This window comes from Protopterus annectens, chromosome 3.part0 (genome assembly GCF_019279795.1).
Source record: "Protopterus annectens isolate FY-2018-M chromosome 3.part0, PAN1.0, whole genome shotgun sequence".
Lineage (NCBI taxonomy): Eukaryota > Metazoa > Chordata > Ceratodontiformes > Protopteridae > Protopterus > Protopterus annectens.
The window spans coordinates 1,220,154,097-1,220,167,339 of NC_056731.1; the positions used below are offsets into that span (position 1 = coordinate 1,220,154,097).

Consider the following 13,243-nt stretch of genomic DNA (forward strand, 5'->3'; position numbering starts at 1 on the left):
ACATTACTTACATTACTTAGTGTTGGTAGACTCTTATTCGAACTGATTTGAGATAGATTTGCTATCTAACTGAACATCCAGTGCTGTTACTACTAAGATGAAACATCATTTTTCAGTCAATGGTAGTCCACACAAAGTTATTTCTGACAACGGTTCTCAGTTTACCAGTCAATTGTTTCAGAGACTTGCTAGAGTAGGACTTTATTGATGTTACTAGCAGTCCTAAATATCCTCAAACGGCCTTGCTGAACATGCAGTACAGAGTGCAAAGCAATTACTGAAGAGGTCAAAGCATGACAATACCGATAACTTCTTGAATTTACTCAATCTCAGAAATATACCCTGTGACAACCAACTATGCTCGGCTGCTCAGAGACTTCTATCTAGGCAAACCAGAACAACCTTGCCTATCAGTTCTAGTTGGTGCCTAATGCTAAAAACAACAGAGCAATCAAAGCCCAACTTTTTAAGAAGAGTTCTTCTCAGAAGTCCAGCTATGACAAAATGAGCAGATTTCTTCATCCGTTAAAAGAAGGAGAGAGTCAGGATGCAAATGGTGAAAGGCTTTGATCGAATTAGTCAAGTGAGAGGTATATGTACCGAGCCGAGAGCCTACTTAGTGGAATCTGAGGGAGTACAGGGGAAACCACAGACATCTTCTTCTTGTATCAGAAACGATATTGCAGTATCGTACCTGTGATACAGACTCCAGATCTAACAGTAACCCTGATAATGTTTGTACCAAAGAACATGTAGCACTATCCATTCCTGTTCCTGATGCTGTCCCAGATGTCCTCAAAATTAAACATTCTTTGAAGACCGTTCCCATTGCTCGATACAATTCTGACCTTTATGTTACACTGTCCGGACATATTTCAAGACCTAGTGTCTAATTTTGTATGACTGCATGTCAAATAATTAGTTCTGTATAACTGCATGTCAAAAGATAATTTCTGTAAATTGCATGCCATTGAATACTGTCTTTTCATGTTTGTGTCTTTCGGCTTTTCCCGGTTAGGGGTCGCCACAGCGGAACTCTGGTCCGCTAATGATTGGCAGTAGATTTTTACATACTGGCTTGCCAGGCCTAACGCACAACCTTCAACGAAGGAATGCCCATTCACGCATGTCGCTACACAGAAGACGCTCTGAGAATCGAACGGGCAACGTCTAACTGTGAGGCGACAACGCTACCGCAGCACCACCACCGCAGTGAATACTGTCTTTTCATATATGGACTATTTCTTAAAGAGGGAGGATGTAGATCAGAGTGTGTGTATGTACCTTTAAGGAGCATTTCCAGATGTAGCACGTGCAGGCAGCAGTGCCATTTTGAGAGAATAGCCAGAGTGCTAACATATATGAGTGTGGTAGTCAGTCTGTTTATAAGTTTATTTAAGTTTAAGTTACAAGCCATCATTTTGGATGTGTTTTTGTGTAATAAAGCTGCTTGAACTGAACCCACGAATGTTCGTCTGCTCTATCCTGAGCAGATGAGCGACAGGCCTGATGTACTTTTAGTAAACGGACATGACATAGTGTTCTCTTATAACTCTTATGATGTAGTCACAGAATCCAATTTGTTAAATTTTTATATTCTGGCATGTTAGTCTGCTCTTTGGTAATCTGTTCTGGGACATCACTAGTCTGGTTTGTAAGACCAACAGGAATCTAAGCACGCAAGTCATTTGTTAGGCTTCTATAGCGATCATTCAATTTTGTCAGTAGTAAAACTTCATTTTAATGCTGGATTCATTAACATGCATTAAATATACACAATAACAACTCACACAAAGATAAGGTTAAATGGTAAGAGATAACTCGCAGGTCAGCTTGAGGAATGGAGATGCAATGTAACTTAGAAATGTGCCATCTGGATGCTGTGGGTGTCGGTCCCATTTAATTTATGAAATGGGAAAAGAGAGTAGATTAAAACAACATAGCTTTTAACTTTGAACACATACTCATATAAATGATTTTACTTTAACAAGAATTTAGAGGGTACAACTAGGAAAACAGCAAAAATTATCTTGATGCTATTTTATGATGATGCATCTTGGTTTAAATGGGCTCAGATCCAAGTATATGTCACTGTATGATACCACAATTTTGTCTGAGGTGCAAACTCATCTTAATCAGATCCCATAGAGGCGTACTTCAAGGACACACAGAGGACTCAGTGAACTAAAGGAGTGGTGACTGTTAACAGGTATGAATTTTATCAACTATACTGGGGAAAATAAAGATGTATAAAACACAGCAGAAATATCAGCACACTTAATTACCATTAAAAAGCACTTTAAGGAAAAATTATCATCAGTATGCAAAATTTTTAAACATCTTAAACATGGCATGGACAAATTCCCAACTGGTGCCAAAAGATTTCTTTAATTGTTATGAAGTTTATTAACAGATGTTACTGATCTGGTTGCCATTCAAGAGTGACAAGTGCTAATGTACATATTACTGGTCTTAATACAAAAGCGTATGTGATGAATTCACTGTGGGAATTTCTGAAAGATGATACACTGTTCAATGCCCATAAATTTAAATGTACCAGAACAGTGACAAAGCATATACCATGTTACTAAGAAAAAGATGATGATGTTCATTAGAGGTGCTCCTGGATTCTCAGTACTATGATTTTCATTTCTTTTTGGATCAATCTGCACTTTTCCACCCACAACAGAGAATTAATCAAATTCCAACATGTATCAGTGTCAGGCTGCTGCTCTTTTTAGTCCCAGTACCTGAAGATGATTGATGAAGCTGTCAGGCCCACAGTAGCGGATAAAGAACTTGGATGCAGTTCAATGTTATTGAAAGAAATCTGAAATATTTATTCCGTCTCCTTCACTAACTTTAATCACATTTTCAACATGCTGCCAGGAATCTGACTTTGACAGAAAGCCACAAATTTACAAAGACAGTCATTGTTAGAATTATGCATCTGAAACTAAACCTGAGAAAAGGCTTTATTATATACAGACATTGACTCTTATTTCACAATTAAATCTCTGCTAAGTTCATTTTTGCTTTTGGTTTTCAGCAATGGCTTTAGTGCTGAAGTAAATCATTATAAGATGTTTCCCCTTAAGCCGTTGTGCTAATACTTTAGTCTAACTCAAAATTTGAAATAAGCGTTATGCAAAGACTGTAGTACAGGCCCGATAACTGCTGACCGACATTTGATGCTCAGTGCTCTTTATTCAATCTCTGATAGGACAACTTCAGTGACTCTTCTGAGCTTCTTACTCTTTGGATAATGTCAAAAAGTGCTGCCTGTGGTCCAGGTTACACATTTCTGTCCCACAGATGCATATGGCACCAATGACGAGTTACACGGCTCTACCTTGGGTCACTCTGTGCAGCCACATCCCAGAAGTATGGTCTCACAAAAATGCATTTTTTGCAAGGTCTCGCTCCATTTCTGCATACTGTTCCTTCAGTTTCTGCACAGCTTTATTATGTTCTTCATCTATAGCAGCTTGCTTGAGGGATTGTTCTTTCATGAAGGCGTCCCATTCTGCCTTGTATGTCTCATGGCTAGTTTCAAGTCTTTCATTCTGTAGCTAAAGGAAGACAACAAATAAACCAGTTAATCTGGAAACACGTGGATTCATGTATTTACTAACCTGTCTGAGTACGTCTATTAGACACCGGGCCTCTGTAAGAAGGCAAGTTTATAGAGATGGAGATAAGCTGTTAAAAATCAACATCAATGTACCATACCATTCTTCAAAGGCAGTCAATTTTCAGTGTCCTTGCTTGACACAATGTTTTATAATGGAAAGCCCTGCAGGTTAGATACAGCCAAGTCCAAGCAATGAAACATTAGAAAACACTTATTTTTGACAATTAGGACTATTCTTCCGTAGTGTTGTGTAGTCTATGACTATTCCACTAGAGCAATGGTTTTGGCCATGTACCTTTAAGTATAGGGGTTCCAGGTACTGACATAAGCATATACTACTGGATATGCATAACAAGTCTGCAAATTTGTGTTTTAGGAGTATCACTTAAGCAAAAGCAAAATAAATTCAGAAATGTACCCGCAGCTGAATAGCACATTAAAATAACATTGTTTCCTCATGGCTGAGACAGGCCTTGGCTGAAAGGCTTGTGTGACTGCTCCCAAGGTGAAAACTGGTAGCTGGAAAACTATGGGGTACACATCTGACAAGTCCCCTCACACAAAGAGACAGAAAATGTACATAAGCTTAACAGCACTAGTCATGGAGGAGCTAGCAGCACATATGCCTATCTCATGGATAGAGTTAGGTGACAATAACTGTTGTTTATCCTCCATATTATTTGCCTTCTCAATGTGCTTAGTCTCCAGCTTGAGGCTGCACAAGGGACCTTCATGCCAGTCTCTGCACTGAGCATTCTCAACAGCTGCCATCTACTGAGATGAAAGAGTGGGCAGAAATTAATCCTAGCATTTTCAGCAGGGGTTTACATTATAGGTTCATAGGCGTGTACTAGGCTAATGGCCCAGGTGCATTTACAAGCCTAGCCCACAGAACTGCCCTGGTTTCGTGCCACCCGACATTAGTTCCCAGTGCCTCTATCAAGTAGTGCCACTAGAGTGATCCCCGGGGTGAACTTTCTAATTCCAATCCACTCATCAAAATTTCTCTTGAAGAGTGCCAGTGAGATGCTCTGTTTGACATGTATGGGAAGTCTATTCCATAGCATGGGCAGTCTCTAGGTTATGAACCTGTCCCTCCAGCATGTTCTGTTGATTGTGGTAATGAGGTTGAGGTCTCTGGAGCGTGTGGGGCGGAGGGATTGGGATTTCTTTAGATGTAGCATTTCTAACAGAGCTGGGTCAGACATGGCTTTGTAAGTCAAGCAGAGATCGCCTCTTAGTAGGCGATATGAGACAGAGGAAAGCTGGAGTTTTTCTGAGTCTGTCCATGTAGGACATGTGTTTAAAGCCTAGGATCCTCTTTGTGAGGTACTTTTGTGGCCTCTCCAGCTGTTGCAGGTGTCTAGTGAGGTCCATGCCAAATGGGGCATTATACTCCATGATTGGTCTAATGAGGGAAGAGTAGAGAGATACGATAACCTCTTTCTTCCTGGATGCAAAACCCTTTGTAATGAGATGTGCCATACAGAAGGACTTTCTGACCACAGTGGCAATGTGGTGGTCAAAGGAGGCTACTGTCAACCTGTGTCCCCAGATCTCTTATAACGTCTTCAGCGTTCAGCGGACTACCATTGATGTGGTAATTTGTGGGAACTGAGTTTTTCCCAAAGAGGATGAAGATGCATTGTTTGGCATTGAGCTTAAGGCCATAACTTTGACACCATTTGTTTGTCTCAGTGAAGCCTTTCTGAAGAATGCCTGCATGGTGCCAGAGCCATGGGCTCAAGCTCAATGCCAAGAAATGTATAGTTATCCCATTTGGGAAAAAAAAACATGTACCCGTGAATTACCACATACGTAGCAGTACACTAAACACCGAAAGTGTGATAAGAGACTTAGGGACACAGGTGGACAGTGGTCTCAACTTCGATAACCACATCGCCACAACAGTCAGGAAATCATTCATGTGGCACACCTCATCACTAAAGGCTTTTCATCCAGAAAAAAGGAGGTCATTGTCCCACTGTACTCATCCCTCATTAGACCCATTATAGAATACAACGCCCCGTTTGGTATGTACCTCTCAAGACATCTGCAACAACTGGAAAGGCCACAGAAATACCTCACTAAAAGAATCACAGGCCTAAAGCAGATGCCCTATGCTGACTGTCTAAAAAAACTCCACCTATACTCTGTCGCATATCGTCTACTCAGAGGCGATCTCTGATTAACATACAAGGCCATGTCAAACCCAGAGCTGTTGGACATGCTACACTTAAAGAAATCCCAATCCCTCAGAGACACATGCTCCAGGGATCTAAATCTGGTCATCACAATGAAAAAAACATGCTGGAGGGATAGGTTCCTGACCCAGAGACTCCCCAGACTCTGGAATAGACTGCCCATACAAGTCAAGCAGAGCACCTCTTTGGCCCTCTTCAAAAAGAACCTTGATGACTGGATGGGTGATAGGAAATTCACCCCGGGGATCAAGTCAGTTGCCCTGCTAGACAGGGGTCCAGGAAGTAAATACTGTGGGAAGAAATAGCCAGGGAATTGTTATGGCTAGGCTTGTATAGGTCCTAGGGCCGACAGCCTAGTACCAACCTTTGCACCTATTGCTAGGGGAGTTAATAATGGCTCCCAGCTTGCAATCGTCTGCAAACTTGCTTAGCCAGAGTCCCACCATGCTGGCCTGGACTTCTGAGATGTACATGCCAAACAGGAGAGGACCCAGGACCGATCCTTGTGGGACTCCACTCGTGACTGGTCAGCAGTCTAACTTGGAGTCAGCTACTTCCACACTGTGGGATCTATCTGTGAGCCAATTTGCAACCCATCTAGTGATATAGGGGTTAATGCCTAGTTTGGTGAGTCTATCTATAATTCCTGAATGGGGAATAGTATCAAGGCCTTGGCCAGATCGAGGTAGGCTGTATGAGCTACCTTGCCCTCATTCCCAGCTCTGGTGACTGACTCAAACAAGTCCAACAGGTTGAGCAGGCATGATCTGCCCTTCACAAAACCAAACTGTGTTGGGTCCAGAGTTTGGAGATTCCCTATATCCTTATTACTTAGGTCCATGATGATGTGTTCCATAGCCTTACATATAAGACTCATCAGGATGATGGGGTGATAGTTCCCAGGGTCTGTAATCGCTCTCCCTTTATGGAGAGGGATTACTGTAGCAGTGCGCCATTCAGAAGGGACAAAGTCTGAGGTGAGGCTGTGACTGAACAGGGCACACAGTTGTGGTGCCAGTTCACTTTGTAGCTCATGTAGAACACAGCCAGGGATATTGTCAGGTCCCATGGAAGGTGTATTCTTGGCCTTGGACAATGCAGCTTTAACCTGTTCAGCAGCAATGCTGGGTGCCTGGCATTCTTCCGGTATTGTGATTGGTCCTTTAGGGGGGGTGAGAGGGGTAAAGTTGGCACTGAATCTGTCAGCCAGTATGTTGGAAATATGTGTTGGCTCAGTATAGGTGGTACCACTGTGCAGTACCTCAGAGCAAATTTGGGTATTGCAGTGGAGATTCTTGACATAGCTATAGAAGGCCTTGTGGCTGTCTTTAGTATCCACTGCATTTCTGCATTCATAGCTAGCTTTAGAGGATTTTATGAGGGATCTCAACATTTGTTGAGGCTAATGAGGGGGGTTTTCCAGTCTTGGGACTTCACCTTTTTCTGCAACCGTTTCTTCCTTCTGTTGTAGAGTTTGTTAATGGCAGGGGACCACCAGATTGGCTTTTTTTTTTTTTTTTTTGAGGAGAGCATCTTGGTTCCGTTGGGTATGGCTAGTTCCATGCATTTATGTATGTGTTCGTACAGTGCACTGGTGTATGATTCGGCAGTCATGCAACTCTTCTCCATTTGCATGGGTGCCGTGAAGTTAGCCACCTCTGTACTTAGGAGCCCAAAGTTAGCTTTGGAGAAGTTTTTCATGGTGGTTACTTTTGCAGGGGGTGTGGATGGGATATGGTTTTTCAAGGTGATTAGTTTGTGGTTAGATCTAACCAGGGAGGAGTTGACTATTGGTGTAGAGCAACAATCCCCCATGTTGGCACTAACCAGGTGAAGAATGTTGCGCCCTCTAGTGGGGGTAAGAATGAGCTGGTCCAGGGCATTGGAATTAATGAATTCCAGGAAACGTTGGGCAAGTGTATTGGTGCATGAATATTTTTCTCAGTTAATGGAGGGATAGTTAAATAGTTAAAAGTCACCCAGTATGAGGGGGGTTGGGTTGGATCTTAATATTTTCCAGGGTGCTTAGCAATGTGGAGTGAGAGTCTTGGGACATGGTTGGGGACCTATAGCATGCTACGACCTGAATCACTGTCTTGCCCAATGTTAATTGTACCCAAAGTATCTCCGATGCAATACGCTGTGCTACTAGTCCGGAGGTGTGCATATCCTTAATGAATATGTAGACACCACTGCCTTTGGAGTTTTGATCCAAGTTCTGGGGCCTAAAGGTGTGGAAAGAGTTATAACCTGGTAGCGCAGGAGTGCTTTCTGCTGCTTTAAATCAGGTCTCCTTTACAGCACAGATGTCAATGTTCTCCATTTTGAGGAAGGCTTCGAGTGAGTGCATCTTGAGATTTAGACGCCTAGCATTGAGCAGCATGATCCTCAGATTGCATTTATTTACAGCTGTTATGGTGGTATGCTGGTCTTTGGAACACATCCCAAAAAAGGCACTATAGGGGTGGCAAGAGCCTTAGCCAGTATTCAAAAACCCAGGGGAGACAGATGCAGGGCATCTCTGGCAAATCATCGAGGTCTGTCAATCATGTCCTCCCAAGCAAACAGATACTGGATCCCCTTAGAATGACACCAGAAACTTAGCCAATTATTAAAATCAATCATTTTCTGCTTGTACTGCGGTATAATTCTGGGTGACGGTAGGATGCTGCTCAGAGCTAGGGTCATACCCACCTGGGCCATATAATCCGAGAGCTCCTCCATCTCTCTTTTCATGTAGTCCAGGGAGGTATGCTCAGGTCATTCACACCCACATTTGCCCCAAAGACATTAAAATAAAATAAAATTGCACATAACAGTTCAGCATGTGCTAGCAGGAAACGCAACTGTCCTTAAGCATAGGAACTGAAGAAAACACCAAGCTAGGGTTTGCATAAGAAAAACATCCCAACAGTCAATCAACTCTAGAGGACTCGTGAAATCAGATTTGCAAATGTGGCTGTACCTGCGCATCTGCATTACCTTACTTTTATGTTGTTGTTTTTTGGCTGCTGTTCTTGACTTCAGCCCCTACCTATTCTTTATGGTCACATCCTCCATGAGTTGAGTTCCAACTTGGGCAATTCCCCAGTGTAACCTGCACCAGGAGGGTCTCCCATCCAGGTGCATGCAGTCCACATGTCCGATGCCAGGCAGATATCTGACATGCCTCCTCCTCCCCTTCCCCAGCATAGCCCAGCATACACACACACACACACACACACACACACACACACACACACACACACACACACACACACACACACACACACACACACACACACACACACCTTCCACGTGAGCACACCTTTCAACCTCTTAGTAAGCAAAAATTTTGTTCAAAGTCAAATATAATTGGTGTGTGGGGGGAGCAAAGGCCCAGAACCAGGGACAAATCATAAATATTGCTCTTCGAAAGTTGACAGAAAACAGGTAATGTATTAGCATGCATTTTTCTGAAGGATATGAAGTCTGAAACTCAAATCTATCTTGGGGGAATTGCCCAATTTCAGTCCTAAATGATTTGTAAGAAAATCATACTTTTTATGAGGAACATACCAAAAATCTGAGATAGAAATGTGGGCATTCTGCAAAATTCTGCATAATTAAGAGGTAAAACTCTCAGATAGTTGAGCTGCCAATTTAAACCAGGGTCATTTAGGTCATAGTCAGGACTTTATCCTTCTATACCAGTAGTTCATTCAAGACAAGAAGCAACAATAGCTGCTGTATTATTTTATTTCCTGAGGGATCCTGCAGAAATTAACGACTTTAAGGACAAACTTCCAAGAAATAACAATCTTTCATATAAACATAAACACACACACACACACACACACACACACACACACACACACACACACACACACACACACACACACACACACACACACACACACACACACACACCAGAAGTCCTTAAAAACTGTTAAGCTGCTTTACCAGTTCTAAGTCTACTCCCGAAGGTCCTGCACAAGTTGCAATGCTTAGGGAAAATGTGGAAAAAGGATACAGAGTTGTTGCACAGATATCCACAAACAGGCTGAGAACTCTCCCCTGGAGACTGGCAACAGACTAGGCTGGTGAGTGGCTTCTAATCTCCTTAACAGTAGATAAATTCCTCCAGCATAATGTTCAAGTCCAAAAGAAGGGCACAATTACTGAATAGTGAAAAACATGGAGAAACCTCTTAAGGAACTTGATAAGCAGTCTAAGCAAGGCATCAGGTCATGTGAAAGGCCATGATGACTGAGATGTAAGCCCTGATTAAAGAATGCCTTAAACATTCTGACTTCCATGTATCCATTTTGGGTTTAATCTGACAGCAACTGTACTCTAAAATCACTGAACTGTCATGTTATCTGGCTTCAGAAGAGCATGGTTATGGACACATAAATGAGAGAAAGAGCCTAAAGGTCACACTGAGATGCTGTTAGTTTAGACATGCTGACAATGAACCTAGTTATGTTGATGGGTTTCTAGGTGGTTCCTCCCAAATCGATAAGAAAAGCCATCTACAGGCAGATAGTAAGAGGGAATAGACTATAAAAGGGGAAGCAACTATTTAGAGGTTGTCTAGCCATGACCAAAGTTCACAATATTCTGCATGGGTTAATAACCAATAAATGGCATTCAAATAATTTCCTTATCAAAACTGCTGCACCTTGTCTACCTTACGGATCTCACACAAAACCTGGCTAACAGGAGTACTGTAATGCAGTCCGCAATAATGACCAGTAGGCAATGCAGTTATCTAAGTGTGTGTGTGTGTGGGGGTCACCTGTTCTGACATATATAAGACAGTGTCAATTTCAGCCTAATGACATAGCCCTTATACCCAATAGCAGTGGAATGCTAAATGCCCCATTACAGTTTAAGTCCACTGTGGTGGTGCAGCGGTTAGCATTGTCGCCTCACAGCAAGAGGTTCTCCTGTTCGATTCTCAGCTGGAGCGCCTTCTGTGTGGAGTCTGCATATCCTCCCTCTGGTCGAGTGACGTTAAAGATATGCAGGTAGGTGTGTGCATGAATGGGTCACCTGTTCTGACATATATAAGACAGTGTCAATTTCAGCCTAATGACATAGCCCTTATACCCAATAGCAGTGGAATGCTAAATGCCCCATTACAGTTTAAGTCCACTGTGGAGGTGCAGCGGTTAGCATTGTCGCCTCACAGCAAGAGGTTCTCCTGTTCGATTCTCAGCTGGAGCGCCTTCTGTGTGGAGTCTGCATATCCTCCCTCTGGTCGAGTGACGTTAAAGATATGCAGGTAGGTGTGTGCATGAATGGGTGTGCCTTCTTTGAAGGCTGGGCGTCGGGCTGGCAACTTGGCACTGTAAAAATCCACTGCCAATCATTAGCGGACCGGAGTTCCGCTGTGGCGACCCCTAACCTGGAAAAGCTGAAAGATTTAGAAGCAGCAGCAACAATGTGCTACCTCCCTCTAGATTCCATCCCTCAATTGTTGGCATGCTAGTGCAATTAATAAGCTGCTGACAGAGCCAATCAGCCAAGTCTAAGTGAAAACTGCAGTAGTCCACACCTATGACATCTGATCAGCATTGTATCAGCAAGCAACGCTGCACTGTAATTTATCTTTTTTAATGGAACTTGACTGTGTCCCCTGTTAAGCCTAAGTTAGTGTTTTCTTCTTATCTGTCACTATAAAATGGACAAGGAAAACTGATCAACCAGATTGCTAGCTACCTGTGCATCAAATCTTTTTACTTAATGGAAAAAGCTAGAGGGCCAACTACACTTCACATTCAGTCAGACTGACACCCCCCCCCTCACAAACATCAAAATCCAATTAACTGCCTTTGTCTTGAAAAGTCCTTTATCATATAAAAAATATCAAATACAGAAATACTCCAAAAAACAAAAAAAGTAAATTGATAAAAAGCAACATCAAACAATAGAAATACACAGCCCTAATTCAAAAACATTACTAAGTCTACACAAAAATAATAATAAAGGAATAAAGCAAAACAGGAATCATGATTGTGACAAACATTAAACGCACTTTATAGTAATAAAAGGATTGAAAACTAAGCAGTTAGTTGATGAGAAACAGTAAAAGACAGCCAGAAAGGTACCATATACCTCAAACTGGCCAAAGCTTTGACACAATTCCCCACAGGCATAGTAGAAAAGCTGACTAAACTGGGAATAAACCAGTATATGTCAAAATGAACCGGTTGTTAGGACACACTCTGTAGTTACAAAACCTCCAAAACCACACAATAATAAATGCCAGATATTTAATGAAAAGCTTTCGGGTTAACACCCTTCATCAGTACATCAATTAAAATGCTTTTTCAAAACTTTAAATAGAGGTCACATAAAATCACCTCATTCAGCCAGCCATACATAATTAGACCATAATTAAACATTTAAAACAGTTCTTAAAAGCATACACATACTTACAATATATCAGCGTTGCAAAACCAACTATACACAACAATACATTCCTATTATAAATAGCACACCCCAAAATGTGACATATTATTATATTTAAAACATCTAGATTCAGAAACTTAACAGGGGTAATAAGTACAATAAATAAATAAATAGACATTATGGGGGTTACTATATATTCTCTCTTTGTTTTTTAACTAATATTGGTTTTATACTAACCATATTATTTAAACCTGGTAGTGAGTCTGCTTGTAATCTTGTAATCCACTCATACTCTCTCAGTTCAAGAATATTATTGATATCTCCTCCTCTTATATCTATATTCACTACACTAACACCCCTGAACTTAAAAATATGTTTATCATTATCCATTACATGTTTATATAAAGCATTAGTTAACATTTTTCTTTTTATTTCTGACTTATGTTCTATTATACGTTCCTTCAATTTCCTCATTGTCTTTCCGATGTAGAATGCTGTGCACAACGTGCAGGTTGCAAGATACACCAGTCTAGACGTATTACAATTCACTGAACATTTGAAAGAATATTTCTCTTTAGAGATAGGGTGTACAAATTCTTCCTCTAAATCATAAATATCTGTGCAGCAACTGCAGTTATAACATTTCTCTGTTACCATTCTACATTGGTGAACTTTGTTTTTAGTTATAAAATCCTTATAACATAGTTTCTGTTTGAGCGTCTCTTGATTCCTATATGCAAATTTAGGTTTTAAGCCTATTAAGTCTTTTATTTCTGACTTAGCCAGTAATATTAACCAATTCTTTTCTATAATATTACATACTCCACTAGTATTCTCATTGAATGAAGTCACATATCTAATTATGTTCTTACCTTTATCTAAATTTTATGTAGACATTCCTACATTCTGACTAAAAATAGGTTTATATTTATCCTTCCTGCCTATTTTAATCTCATTATAGATTGTGTCTACATAATTTATAGAATAACCACTTCTTACAAAATCC

General features: G+C 41.1%; 1 protein-coding gene across 1 annotated transcript in view; it reads right to left on the reverse strand.

The window, feature by feature from the left end:
* Positions 1-2,369: 2,369 nt before the first annotated feature.
* BLOC1S5 (biogenesis of lysosomal organelles complex 1 subunit 5) overlaps positions 2,370-13,243 on the reverse strand; it is a 250,465-nt gene continuing 239,591 nt past the window's right edge. Inside the window, exon 5 of the mRNA XM_044065420.1 lies at positions 2,370-3,572. Coding sequence (XP_043921355.1) covers positions 3,393-3,572 — 180 coding nt within the window. The 3' untranslated portion in view covers positions 2,370-3,392. The remainder of the gene's footprint in view (positions 3,573-13,243) is intronic.